The sequence below is a fragment of the Oncorhynchus kisutch genome, linkage group LG5 (genome assembly GCF_002021735.2).
Source record: "Oncorhynchus kisutch isolate 150728-3 linkage group LG5, Okis_V2, whole genome shotgun sequence".
NCBI lineage: Eukaryota > Metazoa > Chordata > Actinopteri > Salmoniformes > Salmonidae > Oncorhynchus > Oncorhynchus kisutch.
This window is the reverse complement of record NC_034178.2, coordinates 56,330,444-56,353,407: the sequence shown is the minus strand read 5'-3', so window position 1 is coordinate 56,353,407 and position 22,964 is coordinate 56,330,444. Positions and strand designations below refer to the sequence as shown.

At 44.6% G+C, this 22,964-nt stretch overlaps 1 protein-coding gene across 1 annotated transcript in view; it reads left to right on the top strand.

Annotated features, from left to right (window-relative positions):
* Nucleotides 1–21,696, top strand: part of LOC109891294 (testis-expressed protein 264) — an 86,609-nt gene extending 64,913 nt beyond the window's left edge. The window contains exons 3-4 of the mRNA XM_020483726.2: nucleotides 3,447–3,621; nucleotides 20,872–21,696. Coding sequence (XP_020339315.1) covers nucleotides 3,447–3,621; nucleotides 20,872–21,176 — 480 coding nt within the window. The 3' untranslated portion in view covers nucleotides 21,177–21,696. The remainder of the gene's footprint in view (nucleotides 1–3,446; nucleotides 3,622–20,871) is intronic.
* Nucleotides 21,697–22,964: the final 1,268 nt, after the last annotated feature.

Below are 22,964 nucleotides of genomic sequence, written 5' to 3'. Positions count from 1 at the left end.
AATGCTTCTTACGAAGCCACTCCTTTGTTGCCCGGGTGGTGTGTTTGGGATCATTGTCATGCTGAAAGACCCAGCCACGTTTCATCTTCAATGCCCTTGCTGATGGAAGGAGGTTTTCACTCAAAATCTCACGATACATGGCCCCATTCATTCTTTCCTTTACACGGATCAGTCGTCCTGGTCCCGTTGCAGAAATACAGCCCCAAAGCATGATGTTTCCACCCCCATGCTTCACAGTAGGTATGGTGTTCTTTGGAAGCAACTCAGCATTCTTTGTCCTCCAAACACGACGAGTTGAGTTTTTACCAAAAAGTTATATTTTGCTTTCATCTGACCATATGACATTCTCCCAATCTTCTTCTGGATCATCCATATGCTCTCTAGCAAACTTCAGACGGGCCTGGACAGGCACTGACTTAAGCAGGGGGACACGTCTGGCACTGCAGGATTTGAGTCCCTGGCGGCGTAGTGTGTTACTGATGGTAGGCTTTGTTACTTTGGTCCCAGCTCTCTGCAGGTCATTCACTAGGTCCCCCCGTGTAGTTCTGGGATTTTTGCTCACCGTTCTTGTGATCATTTTGACCCCACGGGGTGAGATCTTGCGTGGAGCCCCAGATCGAGGGAGATTATCAGTGGTCTTATATGTCTTCCATTTCCTAATAATTGCTCCCACAGTTGATTTAATCAAACCAAGCTGCTTACCTATTGCAGATTCAGTCTTCCCAGCCTGGTGCAGGTCTACAATTTTGTTTCTGGTGTCCTTTGACAGCTCTTTGGTCTTGGCCATAGTGGAGTTTGGAGTGTGACTGTTTGAGGTTGTGGACGGGTGTCTTTTATACTGATAACAAGTTCAAACAGGTGCCATTAATACAGGTAACGAGTGGAGGACAGAGGAGCCTCTTAAAAAATAAGTTACAGGTCTGTGAGAGCCAGAAATCTTGCTTGTTTGTAGGTGACCAAATACTTATTTTCCACCATAATTTGCAAATAAAATTTTCTGGAGAAAAAAAATCTCATTTTGAAGTGTACCTATGATGAAAATTACAGGCCTCTCTCATCTTTTTAAGTGGGAGAACTTGCACAATTGGTGGCTGACTAAATACCTTTTTGCCCCACTGTATATGTGTATATTTGATTTAAAAATAATAATAATACTAGGCTGATAAACCAGAATTGGAGGATCCTCCATCATTGTATTAATCTCAAATTTGGGAACATTTTGGCTTCCCCGTAGATTACAATGGTGGATTAAACGTTAATATTGTGTTGCCACACTCAACGAGAATAGCCTATGCAGCTGCCAACACATCATATATTGACAAATAGTGTTTTTTTCATATCGGGATTGAGAGCCGCCATGTTCCCACAATGAATCGTGGACAGACAGAATGTGCTATCTCCTTGAGCAAAATAGACCTGCTATTTTTTTTCTTGTCATACAATGAACATCCCACCTTATGGTGTTTACAATTGATTATTTAACAAAACAAGTCCGTTAATTCATAGTAAAGAAAGAAAGAAAGCCACGGTAAGGCCACGCACATGTATTCCACCTGAACTGATGAATCCCACCTGAACTGATGAAGACATCCTTTCCTTTTCAAGGAAAACATGTTTGAAACTGGACAGAACTGACACGTGGCACCTTTCACATCTCAGTGGTCCACTGGAAATGGCTGTGTGTGTGTGTGTGTGTGTGTGTGTGTGTGTGTGTGTGTGTGTGTGAGAGCAAGCGAGCGAGAGTTCCTGTCGCAATCCCCCACAAAACAGAGGTATTCTAATGTTTTTGAAGAGAAAATACATATATTGAATAGTAGGTTAATTTACTTACTGACAGTTGGAGGGCTCTGGCAGCTATGAAGAGAGAGGGAACCTTGCTATTGCCACAACAGTACGTAGGCTGAAAGACCGTTGGGCAGAAAGATGATGAGATTGTGTAGTGTAGGTGTTTTCTAAGGAGCCCTCCTCCACGGGCCCATCGGGTGGGCCTAGTGTGTGTGTGTGAGTGAAGATGCCATGCCAATGTATGAGATTGTTGACCATCTGCCTGGTCCGGCATGTGTGAGCAGAATAAGAAAATGGTGTGCATTAAAAGTTAACAAGCAGGGGGAACTCCCCTCCACTTCTCGTCTAGAGGACAGGAGAGGAGGATGAATATAGAGGACAGGAGAGTGGGGTGAACAACATACAGGGCTTTCATTCTGCATGCCTGCCTGCCTGGTTAAAGCCAGTTTAGGTTATTCATACATTAAAGACAGAGCAGAGGATCAAAGCCATGGTGTAGGGGGGAGGAGGGACAGAGGACGACTCAGTTTCCCAGCTCTGATATTAAGTAGTGACTTATTGCCAGTCTCTCTTGTACATCAGCCTGATCATTCACCAATTGGTACATTTATCTAAAAGCATATGAACATACACACACACACATTCACACAAACACACATCCACATACACAAGCGGGAGTTGGGCACACATACGCATACGTATGCACATGTAGTACAGACACACACACCTCAGGCATCATCCATTTTTATTAGGCTCACTGCATGTGACTAGACCTTAAAGGCTTGTCTGTTATTAACGGTTTTATGTACACTGGCATTAATAGAAAAATGGATTAACGTAACACAACATAGCAGTTACTATAGAGGTCATGTGTCCTTCAGCCTCCAACTCATGTCAGATGGGACTAAACCTTTGACTACTTTATTTATAAGAGGTGTCATTTTGACGCCTACGTTTTTGAGACAAAAAGTATTACTTATGAAACAAAATCTTTCTCTGAACTATTGTATTGGTATAACATATCATTCATCTAATTTGTTTGCATACAATATAGCTTAGTATTTGTATTATTTATTTTATACAGTCATTATTACTCATCTTTATCAAGGGTGTCAATCATTTCAGACCCCACTGTATGTCTACAGAGAATACATAATGTACATGTATACACTGTCTTTGTCCAGTTGTTATTAAAGTTGTCATGACATTTTATTGGAAATGCGTTAATATTAGGAGCAACTACAGTACCTCAGTATGTTTGTTTTCTGTGTTTCGGTTTCCTAGAGCTCTGCGCCACAATGTTGCCATCTTACTGATAGGACAAGACAGGCCTCAGCCCCGTTAAGTCCACCCTCGACAGGAAGTGTGTGTGTGTGCTACTCTTCCTTGGGTCCAAACGAATTAAGACAAAAATAAACCAGTACATATAACATTATTCCACCACTTCATATCTACAATACAACATTTATAATACCACCATACATAAGTGTGCTAGCGTGTGTGTGCGTATGCATGTGTGTGCGTATGCATGTGTCCGTGCAGCTAGGCCTCCATTTCCCATGACTTGTATAATCCTGTGTAATGTAAGTTCCCTTGTTTCTCACCTCCCTCTGTCTCTCTTCCTCCCCTTCCCCTCGCCCCCTCTCCCTCTCTCCCCCCAGGAGAGGAAGTTGTGTGCACACCCATGCCTGGAGATCTACAGAGATGACCTGATCCACTACATGAGTCCTCTGGCTCGCCAGGGAGATTTCTACGTACCAGAGGTCCGTCAGGACCCGGACAGGAGGCTGCTGGGAGACAATGACTCTGAGGAGGACAGAGGGACCGACATCACAGGTACACTACAGTAGGCCCTAGACCAGGGCTCTCCAACCCTGTTCCTGGAGAGCTACCCTCTTGTAGATTTTTGATCCAACCCCAGTTGTAACTAACCTGATTCAGCTTATCAGCCAGGTGCACTAGATTAGGGTCGCTCTCCAAGAACATGGTTAGAGATCCCTGCCCGAGACACACACACTCCACTGGGCTATACTTAGTACTGTACAAGTAGAGAACATTATTTGGGGTGTCCACCCACTCTGCCCAGAGTGGGTGAAAATGTGCTTTGGTGGTGATAATTTCACTTCCTTATATTATAAAATACATTTTACCAAGACCCATATGATTCTTCATGTTCTGAATAGTTCAGTGGGGTCTTTCTATAAAATATCATTAACATTATATCCTAAAAGGTAGATTTCATGATCTAATACATCCGATAATAAGCACCGAGCTATGTTGACAGAGCAGTGCAGCTTTCTTAGAGACTTTTGGGGATTTTACATGTTGTGGTAGTCTGCAAAGTTGTTTCCATGGGTTGCAGAAAGCTACACTGAATAAAAATATGAACATGTTGGTTTCAAGAACTGAAATTAAAGATCCCAGAAATGTTCCATATGCACAAAAATCTTATTTATCTCAAATTTTGGGCGCACATTGTTTTTTACTGCGTGATCATTACACAGGTGCACTTTGTGCTGTGGACAATAAAAGGCCAGTCTAAAATGTGCAGTTTTGTCACACAACACAATGCCGCAAATGTCTCAAGTTTTGAGGGAGCATGCAATTGGCATGCTGACTACAGGAATGTCCACCAGAGCTGGTGCAAGAGAATTCAATTTTAATTTCTCTACCATAAGCCAACATGTCGCGTCTCAAAAACTATATTGATCTCTGTTGTTTTATGTCTTTCGGTTTTCAAGAAGGATGACAAGTTCAACGCTGAGCCTGTCAGTTAGCCTTAATTCTCACACAGTATCCAGCCTAGCTGACGCTATTTTCCAGATTTTTGACCCTTTTTTTTTATCTGGTCTCCATTAATTTAGTCCGCTTAAATTTGGCCATCCTACAAGGGTAAAAACTCAATACATTTTAAACAGAAAGACAATTTTAAACATTTATTTTTTCCATTGGTCAAAAGATGTGTTTTTGATTGGACACCCTACATCCGTCAGATTCAACTCTTGACTTTGAAGCCAGTTCCACTGCTTTTTTCCATTTGTTCCCCTCTAATTAGGGACTGATTTAGACCTGAGACACCAGGTGGGTGCAATTATTAGGTAGAACAGAAAACCAGCATGCTCTGGACCTCATAGGGTAAGAGTTGAATACGCCTGCCCTACATTATTACACCCATGGGCATACTGTACTATATATTTTAATATGGAATACATACTCTATCAATGGAAGCACAATCCTCATATGGATTGTGAGCTTAACACTTTGTCTTTGAGTCCATTGCCCAGTCAATCAGCAGGGGAACCAGTAGGTCTATGCTTCTTTGGTAATTGATTGAATCACTAGTAATAATGGATATGACTGTCCACATTGGAAGGTGTTAGAACACAGATAGCTAGTTGGCAGAGAAATACACATAATGTGAATGTAATGGTGATCCACAGAATAACAGGTCACTCCATGGTATTAGCAGAGAATAGTGTATTTTTGAAAAACTACAAAAACTATGTATAATTAAATTGGACGATAATGTTCCAAAAATATGCAGTATATGTTTTGTGTGTTATTGTCGCATCATTTCAGTTTCCAGTTGGTACCAAAGGGATTTGGACCTTGTTGATGGTTGGTGGTGTTTATGAGCTGAATCCCCACGGTGTGTCGTAGTGTGCCTGTGTTTATGAGCTCCTAGGGTGTGCTCCTGTCCTGTGCGTGACACACACACACACACACACACACACATACACTGTATCCTGTGAGTGACAGACACAAACACACACACACACACACACACACACACACACTGTATCCTGTGAGTGAGACACACACACACACACTGTATCCTGTGGGTGACACACACACACACACACACACACACACACACACACACACACACACACACACACACACACACACACACACACACACTGTATCCTGTGAGTGACACCCTGTCAGGTGCTAATGAAAGGCTAAGACCCACAGAACACTGCTGTCACTCACCAGGGGGCTGGTCACAGCCACCACCACCACCATATGCCCATAAAACACACAAACACACACACCTGGGTAGACGTCACTTACTAGGGGTCTGTCCTTCACCACCACCATATGTATGGCCTGATGCTGCTCAGTGCTCACCCATACTAGACTGGGCTGGCCTGTAGCAGAGTCCCCTGGGCTCCATTAACACTGTGGCATGGCACCTAATGTTTAATCAACAGTAAGAATGAGAGGTGAGGTTTATAAATACTAACAGTGGCTGCATCCCAAATGGCTCCCTATTGCCTTCCATAGGGCACTACTTTTGACTAGAGCCCTATAGGCTATATAGGGACCATTTGAGACACAGCCAATGTAACTGCTTTATGAGGATATGTTTAGGAATGACTGGATATATTGGCTCAAATAGTTTGGAAAAACACTCATGCAGGTAGTTTTGATGCAGAACATAGTCAAAAATGCGATTTAAAGGAAATAAGGAGGGGTCAGACTAGAAGTGAGACTTGGAGGGGAGCCAAAATAGAGAATGAATGTTTTAGAGAGCGAGAGAGAGAGCGAGATGGTGATACAAGATTAGTCTCCACCCAAACATCACCAGAGATAGAATGTGTTGCTGTGGTTGTGTCATGGAGGTGTTGTACACGCAGTCAGTCTGTCTCTGTGGGAGTGAATGGGGGGGGATTCCATAGTAGGTATTGAGCGCCACATATTGCCTAGACCTAATTCCATGGATGACTCTGCACAAACTGATAAGATGAGAAAGTTGAGTGATCTAAATCAACACATAGCTGTGACTTCATATCTATCATAGACCGCGAAGGCTATATCTCTGAGAGATATCCTTCCAGGAGCCGTGAGCTTGGCCTACTGCTTCAGCTTGCCTGATTTCCCTTTAAATCATCTTCCACTCAGCTCTTAACCTGCCAAGTGAGCCATTAACTTTACTCCAGCCACAAGGGAAGGGAAGGAGGGGAGGCAGCCTGGTCCTGGCCTAGAGGCACGCAACGTGGTGGGCTGGGTATGGACCTACAGGCACGCAGCGGGGCGGGGCACAGCGTGGTGGGCTGGGTATGGACCTACAGGCACGCAGTGGGGCACAGCGTGGTGGGCTGGGTATGGACCTACAGGCACGCAGCGGGGCACAGCGTGGTGGGCTGGGTATGGACCTACAGGCACGCAGCGGGGCACAGCGTGGTGGGCTGGGTATGAACCTACAGGCACGCAGCGGGGCACAGCGTGGTGGGCTGGGGATGGACCTACAGGCACGCAGCGGGGCGGGGCGTGGTGGGCTGGGTATGAACCTACAGGCACGCAGCGGGGCGGGGCGTGGTGGGCTGGGTATGAACCTACAGGCACGCAGCGGGGCGGGGCACGGCACAGCGTGGTGGGCTGGGTATGAACCTACAGGCACGCAGCGGGGCACAGCGTGGTGGGCTGGGTATGGACCTACAGGCGCGGGGCGGGGCACAGTGTGGTGGGCTGGGTATGGACCTACAGGCACGCAGCGGGGCACAGCGTGGTGGGCTGGGTATGGACCTACAGGCACGCAGCGGGGCACAGCGTGGTGGGCTGGGTATGGACCGACAGGCACGCAGCGGGGCACAGCGTGGTGGGCTGGGTATGGACCTACAGGCACGCAGCGGGGCACAGCATGGTGGGCTGGGTATGGACCTACAGGCATGCAGCGGGGCGGGGCACAGTGTGGTGGGCTGGGTATGGACCTACAGGCACGCAGCGGGGCGGGGCACAGTGTGGTGGGCTGGGTATGGACCTACAGGCACGCAGCGGGGCGGGGCACAGTGTGGTGGGCTGGGTATGGACCTACAGGCACGCAGCGGGGCGGGGCACAGCGTGGTGGGCTGGGTATGGACCTACATGCGGGGCCGGGCCGGGCCGGGCACAGCGTGGTGGGCTGAGTATGGACCTACAGGCACGCAGCGGGGCGGGGCACAGTGTGGTGGGCTGAGGGATTGACCTACTGCAGGTGTGTGTTGGGGGGTGGACAGATGTTGTGTGTGTGTAAATGCATTGAGAGTTGGTGATAGAAAACCTGAGGGTGAAATGTGTGTGCAGGTAGAATTATCCATCTAAACATTTATATTTGTGTGGTTGTGAAAACCTGTGCACATTGGGGGGTGACTACAAACTGAGAGGGAAATATAATTGTTGCGGCTGCAGCGTTTCGCCAATGTGGTAGCCCATGGCAGGGCCATGCTGTGTTGATGTGATCTAAGGGAACAGAGGAAGAGAGCAGTAACAGGGGTGTGTGTGTGGGAGGGTGCATGTGTTCGTGCGTGCGCACAGAGTAGCAGTGGGATGTCGTGTGTGTGGACCCTCTCAATGTTTGATGACCTGTCCTCTCTCACCGTGAGGAATCACATTCTCCAGCCTAATACACCAGTGGGACATCAGTTCTGCACACACATGCAACAAATACACACATACACACATGCAAACAGTGGGCAAAAAAGTATTTAGTCAGCCACCAATTGTGCAAGTTCTCCCACTTAAAAAGATGAGAGAGGCCTGTCATTTTCATCATAGGTACACTTCAACTATGACAGACAAAATGAGAAAAAAAATCCAGAAAATCACATTGTAGGATTTTTTAATGAATTTATTTGCAAATTATGGTGGAAAATAAGTATTTCGTCACCTACAAACAAACAAGACTTCTTCTTTAAGAGGCTCCTCTGTCCTCCACTCGTTATCAGTATAAAAGACACCTGTCCACAACCTCAAACAGTCACACTCCAAACTCCACTATGGCCAAGACCAAAGAGCTGTCAAAGGACACCAGAAACAAAATTGTAGACCTGCACCAGGCTGGGAAGGCTGAATCTGCAATAGGTAAGCAGCTTGGTTTGAAGAAATCAACTGTGGGAGCAATTATTAGTAAATGGAAGACCTACAAGACCACTGATAATCTCCCTCGATCTGGGGTTCCACGCAAGATCTCACCCGTGGGGTCAAAATGATCACAAGAACGGTGAGCAAAAATCCCAGAACCACATGGGGGGGACCTAGTGAATGACCTGCAGAGAGCTGGGACCAAAGTAACAAAGCCTACCATCAGTAACACACTATGCCGCCAGGGACTCAAATCCTGCAGTGCCAGACGTGTCTCCCTGCTTAAGCCAGTACATGTCCAGGCCCGTCTGAAGTTTGCTATAGAGCATTTGCATGATCCAGAAGAAGATTGGGAGAATGTCATATGGTCAGATGAAACCAAAATATAACTTTTTGATAAAACTCAATTTGTCGTGTTTGGAGGACAAAGAATGCTGAGTTGCATCCAAAGAACACCATACCTACTGTGAAGCATGGGGGTGGAAACATCATGCTTTGGGGCTGTATTTCTGCAAAGGGACCAGGACGACTGATCCGTGTAAAGGAAAGAATGAATGGGGCCATGTATCGTGAGATTTTGAGTGAAAACCTCCTTCCATCAGCAAGGGCATTGAAGATGAAACGTGGCTGGGTCTTTCAGCATGACAATGATCCCAAACACACCACCGGGCAACAAAGGAGTGGATTCGTAAGAAGCATTTCAAGGTCCTGGAGTGGCCTAGCCAGTCTCCAGATCTCAACCCCATAGAAAATCTTTGGAGGGAGTTGAAAGTCCGTGTTGCCCAGCAACAGCCCCAAAACATCACTGCTCTAGAGGAGATCTGCATGGAGGAATGGGCCAAAATTCCTACAACAGTGTGTGAAAACCTTGTGAAGACTTACAGAAAACATTTGACCTCTGTCATTGCCAACAAAGGGTATTTAACAAAGTATTGAGAAACTTTTGTTATTGACCAAATACTTATTTTCCACCATAATTTGCAAATAAATTCATTAAAAATCCTATAATGTGATTTTCTGGATTTTTTTTCTTCTCTCATTTTGTCTGTCATAGTTGAAGTGTACCTATGATGAAAATTACAGGGCTCTCTCATCCTTTTAAGTGGGAGAACTTGCACAATTGATGGCTGACTAAATACTTTTTTGCCCCACTGTACATACATACATACATACATACATACTCACTCACTCAAGCTTCAATGCCATACAACTCTCCTTCCGTGGCCTCCAACTGCTCTTAAACGCAAGTAAAACTAAATGTATGCTATTCAATCGATCACTGCCCGCCCATCCAGCATCACTACTCTGGACGGCTCTGACTTAGAATTAGAATACGTGGACAACTACAAATGTCTGGTTAGACTGTAAACTCTCCTTCCAGACTCACATTAAGCATCTCCAATCCAAAATTTAATCTAGAATCGGCTTCCTGTATCGCAACAAAGCATCCTTCACTCATGCTGCCAAACATACCCTCGTAAAACTGACCATCCTACCAAACCTCGACTTCGGTGATGTCATCTATAAATATCCTCCAACACTCTACTCAACAAACTGGATGCAGTCTATCACAGTGCCATCCGTTTTGTCACCAAAGCCCCATACACTACCCACCATTGCGACCTGTACGCTCTCGTTGGTTGGCCCTCGCTTCATACTCGTCGCCAAATCCACTGGCTGCAGGTTATCTACAAGTCTGCTAGGTAAAGCCCCGCCTTATCTCAGCTCACTGGTCACCATAGCAGCACCCACTCATAGCATGCGCTCCAGCAGGTATATCTCACTGGTCACCCCCAAAGCCAATTCCTCCTTTGGTCATCTTTCATTCCAGTTCTCTGCTGCCCATGACTGGAACGAATTGCAAAAAAAAATTGTCAGAGCAGCTTACAGATCACTGCACCTGTACATAGCCCATCTGTAAACAGCCCATCTGTCTACCTACCTCATCCCCATACAGTATTTATTTATTTATCTTGCTCCTTTGCACCCCAGTATCTCTACCTGCACATTCATCTTCTGCCGATCTACCATTCCAGTGTTTAATTGCTATATTGTAATTACTTCGCCCCCATGGCCTATTTATTTCCTTAACTTACCTCATTTGCACTCACTGTATGTAGACTTTTTGTTTTATTTTGTTCTACTGTATTATTGACTGTATGTTTTGTTTATTCCATGTGTAACTCTGTGTTGTTGTATGTGTCGAATTGCTACGCTTTATCTTTGCCAGGTTGCAGTTGCAAATGAGAACTTGTTCTCAACTAGCCTACCTGGTTAAATAAAGGTGAAATAAAATAAATGAAATAAAAAATACACACACACACACACACAGATGACACCACACACACACACGTACACTTTATTTTGCGTTCAGTCACTGATACTTTCACCTCAACTTTCCACCACGTACAGACACACATAGACACACACACACAGGAGAGTAGAGCAGTGTGGCAGTATGTCTGTGGTAGGAAGACTTAGCCCATACAGGCTGTGAGAAACTGGGCTGAGGCAAAGCTTTCCTCTAAAGCCAGCCTAATCAAATCAAATCAAATGTATTTATATAGCCCTTTGTACATCAGCTGATATCTCAAAGTGCTGTACAGAAACCCAGCCTAAAACCCCAAACAGCAAGCAATGCAGGTTTAAGCACGTTGGCTAGGAAAAACTCCCTAGAAAGGCCAAAACCTAGGAAGAAACCTAGAGAGGAACCAGGCTATGAGGGGTGGCCAGTCCTCTTCTGGCTGTGCCAGGTGGAGATTGTAACAGAACATGGCCAAGATGTTCAAATGTTCATAAATGACTAGCATGGTCAAATAATAGGTCTGGGACAGGTAGCACGTCCGGTGAACAGGTCAGGATTCCATAGCCGCAGGCAGAACAGATTAAACTGGAGCAGCAGCACGGCCAGGTGGACTGGGGACAGCAAGGAGTCATCATGCCAGGTAGTCCTGAGGCATGGTCCTAGGGCTCAGGTCCTCCGAGAGAGAGAAAGGGAGAATTAGAGAGAGCATACTTAAATTCACACAGGACACCAGATAAGACAGGAGAAGTACTCCAGATATAACAAACTGACCCTAGCCCCCCGACACATAAACTACTGCAGCATAAATACTGGAGGCTGAGGCAGGAGGGGTCAGGAGACACTGTGGCCCCATCCGATGATACCCCCGGACAGGGCCAAACAGGAAGGATATAACCCCACCCACTTTGCCAAAGCACAGCCCCCACACCACTAGAGGGATGTCTTCAACTACCAACTTACCATCCTGAAACAAGTCCGAGTATAGCCCACAAAGATCTCCGCCACGGCACAACCAAAGGAGGATGCCAACCCCGACAGGAAGATCACATCAGCGACTCAACCCACTCAAGTGACGCACCCCTCCTTGGGACGGGTTGAAAGAGCACCAGTAAGCCAGTGACTCAGCCCCTGTAATAGGGTTAGAGGCAGAGAATCCCAGTGGAAAGAGGGGAACCGGCCAGGCAGAGACAGCAAGAGTGGTTCGTTGCTCCAGAGCCTTTCCGTTCACCTTCACACTCCTGGGCCAGACTACACTCAATCATATGACCCACTGAAGAGATGAGTCTTCAGTAAAGACTTAAAGGTTGAGACCGAGTTTGCTTCTCTGACATGGGTAGGCAGACCATTCCATAAAAATTGAGCTCTATAGGAGAACGCCCTGCCTCCAGCTGGTTGCTTAGAAATTCTAGGGACAATTAGGGGGCCTGCATCTTGTGACCGTAGCGTACGTGTAGGTATGTACGGCAGGACCAATTCAGAGAGATAGGTAGGAGCAAGCCCATGTAATGCTTTGTAGGTTAGCAGTAAAACTTTGAAATCATCCCATGCCTTGACAGGAAGCCAGTGTAGGGAGGCTAGCACTGGAGTAATATGATCAAATGTTTTGGTTCTAGTCAGGATTCTAGTAGCCGTATTTATCACTAACTGAGGTTTATTTAGTGCTTTATCCGGGTAGCCGGAAAGTAGAGCATTGCAGTAGTCTAACCTAGAAGTGACAAAAGCATGAATATATTTTTCTGCATCATTTTTGGACAGAAAGTTTCAGATTTTTGCAATGTTACGTAGATGGAAAAAAGCTGTCCTTGAAACAGTCTTGATATGTTCGTCAAAAGAGAGATCTGGGTCCAGAGTAACGCAGAGGTCCTTCACAGTTTTATTTGAGACGACTGTACAACCATTAAGATTAATTGTCAGATTCAACAGAAGATCTCTTTGTTTCTTGGGACCTAGAACAAGCATCTCTATTTTGTCCGAGTTTACAAGTAGAAAGTTTGCAGGCATCCACTTCCTTATGTCTGAAACACAGGCTTCTAGCGAGGGCAATTTTGTGGCTTCACCATGTTTCATTGAAATGTACAGCTGTGTGTCATCCGCATAGCAGTGAAAGTTAACGTTATGTTTTTGAATGACATCCCCAAGAGGTAAAATATATAATGAAAACAATTGTGGTCCTAAAATGGAACCTTGAGGAACACCGAAATTTACAGTTGATTTGTCAGAGGACAAACCATTCACAAACTGATATCTTTCCGACAGATAAGATCTAAACCAGGCCAGAACTTGTCTGTGTAGACCATTTTGGGTTTCCAATCTCTCCAAAAGAATGTGGTGATCGATGGTATCAAAAGCAGCACTAAGGTCTAGGAGCACGAGGACAGATGCAGAGCCTCGGTCTGATGCCATTAAAAGGTAATTTACCACCTTCACAAGTGCAGTCTCAGTGCTATGATGGGGTCTAAAGCATTTCGTACACATTGTTTGTCTTCAGGGAGGCAGTGTGTTGCTGCGCAACAGCCTTTTCTAACATTTTTGAGAGGAATGGAAGATTCGATATAGGCCGATTTTAGTTTTTTATATTTTCTGGGTCAAGGTTTGGCTTTTTCAAGAGAGGCTTTATTACTGCCACTTTTAGTGAGTTTGGTACACATCCAGTGGATAGAGAGCCGTTTATTAAGTTCGACATAGGAGAGCCAAGCACAGGAAGCAGCTTTTTCAGTAGTTTAGTTGGAATAGGGTCCAGTATGCAGCTTGAAGGTTTAGAGGCCATGATTATTTTCATCATTGTGTCAAGAGATATAGTACTAAAACACTTGAGTGTCTTTCTTGATCCTAGGTCCTTGCAGAGTTGTGCAGACTCAGGACAACTGAGCTTTGAAGGAATACGCAGATTTAAAGAGGAGTCTGTAATTTGCTTTCTAATAATCATGATCTTTTCCTCAAAGAAGTTCATGAATTTATTTCTGCTGAAGTGAAAGCCATTCTCTCTTGGGGAATGCTGCTTTTTAGTTAGCTTTGCGACAGTATCAAAAATTAATTTCGGATTGTTCTTATTGATTGAGCAGCAGTAAGGGCTCTTCGATACTGCACGGTACTGTCTTTCCAAGCTAGTCGAAAGACTTCCAGTTTGGTGTGGCACCATTTCCGTTCAAATTTTCTGGAAGCTTGCTTCAGAGCTCAGGTATTTTCTGTATACCAGGGAGCTAGTTTCTTTTGAGAAATGTTTTTAGTTTTTAGGGGTGCAACTGCATCTATGGTATTGTGCAAGTTTAAATTGAGTTCCTCAGTTAGGTGGTCAACTGATTTTTGTCCTCTGACGTCCTTGGGTAGGCAGAGGGAGTCTGGAAGGGCATCAAGGAATCTTTGTGTTGTCTGTGAATTTATAGCATGACTATTGATGCTCCTTGGTTGGGGTCTGAGCAGATTACTTGTTGCAATTGCAAATTTAATAAAATGGTGGTCCGATAGTCCAGGATTATGAGGAAAAACATTTAAGATCCACAACATATATTCCATGGGACAAAACTAGGTACAGAGTATGACTGTGACAGTGAGTAGGTCCAGAGACGTGTTGGACAAAACCCACTGAGTCGATGATGGCTCCGAAAGCCTTTTGGAATGGGTCTGTGAACTTTTCCATGTGAATATTAAAGTCACCAAAAATGTGAATATTATCTGCTATGACTACAAGGTCCTATAGGAATTCAGGGAACTCAATGAGGAACGCTGTATATGGCCCAGGAGGCCTGTAAACCGTAGCTATAAAAAGTGATTGAGTAGGCTGCATAGATTTCATGACTAGAAGCTCAAAAGACAAAAACGTCATTTTTGGGGGGGTAAATTGAAATTTGCTATCGTAAATGTTAGCAACACCTCCGCCTTTGCAGGATGCACGTGGGATATGGTCACTAGTGTAGCCAGGAGGTGAGGCCTCATTTAACATAAATTTACTATCAGGCTTAAGCCATGTTTCAGTCAGGCCAATCACATCAAGATTATGATCAGTGATTAGTTCATTGACTATAATTGCCTTTGAAGTAAGGGATCTAACATTAAGTAGCTCTATTTTGAGATGTGAGGTATCACGATCTCTTTCAATAATGACAGGAATGGAGGAGGTCTTTATCCTCGTGAGATTGCTAAAGCGAACAGTATCATCACACACACCTAATCTAGTTGCCTGCTGGCCAACACACACACACACACACACTTACACAGAGATAAACTGGGACTTGGACCCAGTTATCTAACTGATCTAACTGCACAACAAAAGTCCTCCAAGGCAAGCATAGTGACTGGGACTTCAGCTAGGAATAACTCAACACCCTTCTGTCTACACGACTCAGGATCTTCAGTAGGAGATTGGGATGTAAAATGTGCAACACAGACACACGCGGACACACACACCCGTGACACTCATGGCAACCAGAAGATGTAATCTCTCTCTCTCTGTCCCCTCCACACATGGCTACAGACCTACTGAATGTTGAGTAGCAGTGACAAATCCTGCTCCTCTCTATTCCCTGTGTCCCCGGCTGACGGTGTGTGTGTGTGTGTGTGTGTGATGATACTGTGGCAGGTACCCATGGTCCTATCACTGACTGGTCTCATCTCACAGAGGTCAGAGGAACACAAGGAGCCTTCTCGGACCATCGCCCCCTGTATTTGTGACAGGGCCAGCCAACTCCACAACAGTCACCCTTTCCTCTCTGTCTTTTACTAACATGTAAGGGTGCACTGAAGAGTGGGTGGACATGGTATGGATTTGCACTTGCATTTTCCTGATAGTTTCTTTTCATCGTTTCTGACATATAGCTGTGCTAGCCTGTATCTCACTGCTCAGTATTGCCTATGGCTTTTTGAGAATGCTTATAAAAAATATTTTGGAGAAAGCACATTAAATGGTAACAAGCTAAAAGTTCCACACAATATTTCACATACTCTATAAGCAAGTAGCAATAATGGATCGATTATAGTTATGAAGGGTGGGAAGACTAGCCTGAAGGCACCACTGAACGTTTCCTCTGTGTTCCTCTCTCTCTCTGTGTGTGTGTGTGTGTGTGTGTGTGTGTGTGTGTGTGTGTGCGTGCGTGCGCACTATTCACTGTCAGATTTCAGTTTCCACTACCTTCTATCCATCACATGTAAATTAGTCTAGTGTGAATTAAACAGTGACAGCTCTTGGCTAGATTTCAGTTGCACTGCAATGAGGCAGTTTTATTCAGACAAAAAAACATTGGTTGGGAGTTTGTGTCTGTGTGTACAGCACATTTTTTCAGCTTAGATTTGTTTCATAGCTATTTACTATAATTTTACTCATGTTGCCAAGTGTAGGCTAACTGAAGTCACAGAGGAGGAAATGGTCTTGACTTATTGTCCTGACAGTGTTGTTTGGTGTCATTTCATTAGTTGCACATTGGTCAATTTGGAATGATATGGAAAGAGATAGACAGGTGGTAAACTCTTTAACATAAACTGCTGTCAACAGCTCAGTCTTTGGTGAGTCTGACATTTCCTATCAGCTTCAACTTCATCTCTGTCTCTCTGCTTCTCTCGGTCTCTATCTTTCTCATTCTGTTCATCTGCAGTCTCTGTCTTTTTCACTTGGTATCTCTCTCCCTCTTTGTCCTTGGGTGAAGTGTGTGCGTGCGTGCGTGAGCGAGCGTGAGCCACTGTGACAGAATGAGATAAATTAACATTAGGAAGGATCCTGTCTGTCCTATCTGCTATTAGGTACACTGGAGTACACAAACCAAACCATCACTCTGCTGCAAACACACTGACATAGACACTAAAAACTGAAACGCAAAACGATTTGTGTTGTATTTATCACTTAGAAATGCTGAGTTTGAAGTGTCCCTTCTTGAGCTTATGCCCAACACTCATACAGAGAGTGATATATATATATGTTCTCAGTGCAGTGTTCATACAAAATTGTTTCTCAGGTCTGAAATGTACATCATAATTTCTGTTAATATAATTTATTAGGCACAGTTTTAAAATATTTGATCAATCACATAATAATGGTACATATCAGCCAGGATCAGAATATGACATTTTAGCGTGTCCATACAGTATGTGCACATATCACCTGCATGTGTGCGAGTGGGCCATTGCTCAAGGAGAGACTACAGTTAGACATTTTAGCAGCAGGCAGGCCAAGCCTATAAAATATGATAGAAACAGACTAACTAGGTAGCTAATTCAAAACATATATTGTAGCCTGGCTAGTTATCCCTCTAGTTAACTGTTTAGCTATTATTAGCATGTATTCATGTTTTTGTCATGTCCCCAAAAATTTCCACCGACACTCGCAAATAAGGTCATATAAAGTTGATGTACACAGACGTGGGCTGCCCAGTGACACGAGCCTACCAGACGAGCTAAATCACTTCTATGCTCGCTTCGAGGCAAGCAACACTGAGGCATGCATGAGAGCATCAGCTGTTCCAGGCGACTGTGTGATCACGGTCTCCGTAGGCGACGTGAGTAAGACCTTTAAACAGGTCAACATACACAAGGCTGCGGGGCCAGACGGATTACCAGGACGTGTGCTCCGGGCATGTGCTCACCAACTGACAGGTGTCTTCACTGACATTTTCAACATGTCCCTGATTAGGTATGTAATACCAACATGTTTCAAGCGGACCACCATAGTCCCTGTGCCCAAGAACACAAAGGCAACCTGCCTAAATGACTACAGACTCGTAGCACTCAAGTCTGTAGCCATGTATTGCTTTGAAAGGTTGGTAATGGCTCATATCAACACCATTATCCCAGAAACCCTAGACCCACTCCAACTTGCATTCCGCCCAAACAGATCCATAGATGATGCAATCTCTATTGCACTCCACACTGCCCTTTCCCACCTGGACAAAAGGGAAAACTTACGTGAGAATGCTATTCATTGACTACAGCTCAGCGTTCAACACCATAGTACCCTCAAAGCTCATCACTAAACTAAGGATCCTGGGACTAAACACCTCCCTCTGCAACTGGATCCTGGACTTCCTGATGGGCCGTCCCCAGGTGGTGAGGGTAGGTAGCAATACATCTACCACGCTGATCCTCAACACTTGAGCTCCCCAGGGGTGCGTGCTCAGTCCCCTCCTGTACTCCCTGTTCACCCACAACTGCATGGCCAGGCACGACCATCATTACGTTTGCAGACGACACAACAGTGGTAGGCCTGATCACCGACAACGACGAGAAAGCCTAAAGGGAGGAAGTCAGAGACCTGGCCGGGTGGTGCCAGAATAACAACCTATCCCTCAACGTAACCAAGACTAAGGAGATTTTTGTGGACTACAGGAAAAGGAGGACCGAGCATGCCCCCATTCTCATTGACGGGGCTGTAGTGGAGCAGGTTGAGAGCTTCAAGTTCCTTGGTGTCCACATCAACAACAAACTAGAATGGTTCAAACACACCAAGACAGTTGTGAAATGGGCACGACAAAGCCTATTCCCCCTCAGGAAACTAAAAAGGGTAGTGCGTACGGCCCAGTACATCACTGGGGCTAAGCTGCCTGCCATCCAGGACCTCTACACCAGGCAGTGTAAGAGGAAGGCCCTAAAAAATTGTCAAAGACCCCAGCCACCCCAGTCAGACTGTTCTCTCTACTACCGCATGGCAAGCGGTACCGGAGTGCCAAGTCTAGGACAAAAAGGCTTCTCAACAGTTTGTACCCCCAAGCCATAAGACTCCTGAACAGGTAATCAAATGGCTACCCGGACTATTTGCATTGTGTGCCCCAACCCCTCTTTTTACGCTGCTGCTACTCTCTGTTTATCATATATGCATAGTCACTTTAACCATATCTACATGTACAGTGGGGCAAAAAAGTATTTAGTCAGCCACCAATTGTGCAAGTTCTCCCACTTAAAAAAGATGAGAGGCCTGTAATTTTCATCATAGGTACACTTCAACTATGACAGACAAAATGAGAGAAAAAAATCCAGAAAATCACATTGTAGGATTTTTTATGAATTTATTTGCAAATTATGGTGGAAAATAAGTATTTGATCACCTACAATCAAGCACGATTTCTGGCTCTCACAGACCTGTAAATTCTTCTTTAAGAGGCTCCTCTGTCCTCCACTCGTTACCTGTATTAATGGCACCTGTTTGAACTTGCTATCAGTGTAAAAGACACCTGTCCACAACCTCAAACAGGCACACTCCAAACTCCACGATGGCCAAGACCAAAGAGCTGTCAAAGGACACCAGAAACAAAATTGTAGACCTGCACCAGGCTGGGAAGACTGAATCTGCAATAGGTAAGCAGCTTGGTTTGAAGAAATCAACTGTGGGAGCAATTATTAGGAAATGGAAGACATACAAGACCACTGATAATCTCCCTCGATCTGGGGCTCCAGATCCACAAATTTCTTGTCAAACAATAGTTTTGGCAAGTCGGTTAGGACATTTACTGTGTGCATGACACAGTAACAATTGTTTACAGACAGATTATTTCACTGTATCACAATTCCAGGTGCTAGAAGTTTACATACAGTGGGGCTTGTGGTAGGTAGGTAGGTAGGTAGGTAGGTAGGTAGGTAGGTAGGTAGGTATGATTGGAAATTATGTAGACAATTACATTGATGGTTCAACAATCTATCCGCAGTATTAAAGCTGATCCACCCCCTACATAAAAAAAAATGTTTAAATGAGGTGCTCAACTAGACCTTGGTTAATCCTCAGTCTGACGAGCTACTGGGTGTGCAGGCTTTTGATCCAGCCTTGCTCAAACACATCAGAGCCACATTTACAGTGCATTCGGAAAGTATTCAGACTCTTTACTCAGTACTTTGTCTTTGTCTTCTTGGGTATGACGCTACAAGCTTGGCACACCTGTATTTGGGGAGTTTCTCCCATTCTTCTCTGCAGATCCTCTCAAGCTTTGTCAGGTTGGATGGGGAGCATCGCTGCACAGCTATTAACAGGTCTCTTCAGAGATGTTAGATCAGGTTCAAGTCCGGGCTCTGTCTTGGCCACTCAAGAACATTCAGAGACTTGTCCCAAAGCAACTCCTGCATTGTCTTGGCTGTGTGCAAAGGGTCATTATCCAGTTGAAAGGTGAACCTTCGCCCCAATCTGAGGTCCTGAGAGCTCTGGAGCAGGTTTTCATCAAGGATCTCTCTACTTTTCTCCGTTCATCTTTGCCTTGGTCCTGACTAGTCTCCCAGTCCCTGGCACTGAAAAACATTGCCACCGCATGATTCTGCCACCACCATGCTTCACCGTAGGGATTCATCAGACCAGATAATCTTGTTTCTCATAGTCTGAGAGTCTTTAGGAGCCATTTGGCAAACTGCAAGCGGGCTCTCATGTGCCTTTTACTGAGGAGTGGCTTTCGTCTGGCCACTCAAATCAAATGTTAATTGTCACATACACATGGTTAGCAAATGCTAATGCGAGTGTAGTGAAATGCTTGAGCTTCTGGTTTCGACAATGCAGTAAAATCTAACAAGTAATCTAACAGTTCTCCAACTACCTAATACACACAAATCTAAAGGGGGTGAATTAAAATATGTACATATAAATATATGGATGAGCGATGGCCGAGCGGAATAGGCAAGGTGCAGTAGATGGTATAAAATACAGTATATACATATGATATGAGTAATGTAAGATATGTAAACATTATTAAAGTGGCATTGTTTAAAGTGTCTTATATGTCCATCTATATGTATTGTCTATTTATCTATTTATTTGTCTATCAAGCTCTCGTCTGTCTATGTGTCTCTGTCTGTGTGTTTGTCTGTCTGTGTCTGTTGATTCACATATGTTATATGCTCATCATTTTCATGCATTCTGCTTAGTAACACAGTGCCAACAAAAAGGTATGCATTCTCTTTAGTCTTACCTGTTCTCCCCATGTCTTTTTCTCCCTAAGTGTGGCCTCTAACTATTCTTATTTTCTCTCTCCCTGTCTCACTAGGTGCAGACTCCAATAGTGAGTGCAGTTCAGGGAGTGGTGTTTTCCTGTCAGACAGCAGAGAGACCTCCCTAGCCCCATCCAGCGTCCCCTCCCTGATCCGACACTACAGAGGAGGAACAGGAGGAGGAGGAGGTGAAGACCGCAGTGACAGGAGCTCCAGCTCCTCCTCCTTTGAGGAGTTGGACATGGAACTCCCAGATGGACAGGAGGAAGCAGGGACAGAGCAAGCTAGCGACGCCCCCGGCAACAAGCACCTAGAGACAACCACAGAGGAGAGAGGGGTAGTAGCCGGGGGGGAGGAGTGAGGGGATGAAGTGGTGGAGAAGAAGAAGTGGAGGTTGGGGGAGGAGGAGAGATTTCTAATGTGCAGTTTTCTATGGCTCTTTTTCAATTAGTCTTTCCTTGATTCCTCCCATTTTGCACTTCCTCCTCCAATATGGTTGAGGTGAGGAAATAGGATGCAGGGAATCACAGAAAGACTTATTGAGAGAGCCATTGTGTCTTCCTACAAGTAGAGTTTTTTTACATTCCCAAACCTATTTTAAGGTGATGAGTTAGTCTGATGAGTGTGTTGTGTTGAGCTGTTGGTCAGGCAGAGTTTCAAAGGGAAAATGATTTCCTTCTTTCTGTCCTTCTGTTGGTTGGCTGACAGAAAATAGCCTACTTGAAAAAAAAATGTCAGGTAACCTGAGTTTCTTGAAATCCATGTTTGTTTTTAAGTACTTCATTGATATGATAAGCATGGTGAACAAGTGTGTTTGGATGCATTTTAGATTTTTTTTTTACTTGATTATGTTTTTACTATTAAAATTATAATTATCATCCCTTGTGACTGATGTTTTGACCTTCATCCTGTAATTGCAGTAAAACTGTAGTGTATCAATATTTGAGATGATATTACTTTAGATTTTTATATAGTGTTTTTCTTTTGAGTATGTAAAAGTGCTCAGTTTTTCCATACTGTTTATTTTTCCCATCCTTTCAATCTGACCAAGCAACTTGAAATCTATAAAATCAGTATAAGTACTGTATAAGCCGGTTGGTTTGAGCCCTGAATGCTGAAAGCTGTGGTATATTAGACTGTATACCACGGGTATGACCAACAACCAAACAACTATTTACTGGTCTAATTAAGTTGGTAACCAGGTTATAATAGCAATAAGGCACCTCGGGGTGGGGGGTGGTATACCTAGTCAGTTGTACAACTGAAATGTTTCTTCCTCATTTAATCCAACTCCTTTGAATCAGAGAGGTGCGGGGGGCTGCCTTAATGGACATCCACATCATCGGCGCCACAGACTTGCTCAGGGGCAGAACAACAGATTTTTACCTTGTCAGCTCGTAACGGTTACTGGCCCAACGGTCCTACAAACCTGCCGCCCCATAAATGGCCAATATACCACAGCTAAGTGCTGTTCTTATGCACGATGCAATGCAGAGTGCCTGGATACAGCCCATAGCCTTGGTATATTGGCCATTTAAATATGCCATGTTTTAAACTGGGTAATTTGGGTCCTGGCAGCTGATTGGCTGAAACAGAATTTCAGACAATATACCATAGTATAATGCAAAAATACTTGTTTATTGTTCTATTTATGTTGGCAACCAGTTTATAATAGCAATAGCAACTTGGGTTTGTGGTATATGCCAAGTATACCACACCCCCTCTGGCCTTATTGCTTAATTATATCCCGATGTCACAAGAATGTCAAAAAGATCATCAAGGACAACAACCCCCTGAGCCACTGCCTATTCACCACGCTACCATCCAGAAGGCGAGGTCAGTACAGGTGCATCAAAGCTGGGGCCGAGAGACTGAAAAAAAGCTTTATCTTACGACCATCAGACTTTTAAATAGCTGTCACTAGCACATTAGAGGCTGCTGCCCTATATAGCCTTGGTTTCTCAAATGATTGCCTCGCCTGGTTCACCAACTACAGTGCCTTGCGAAAGTATTCGGCCCCCTTGAACTTTGCGACCTTTTGCCACATTTCAGGCTTCAAACATAAAGATATAAAACTGTATTTTTTTGTGAAGAATCAACAACAAGTGGGACACAATCATGAAGTGGAACGACATTTACTGGATATTTC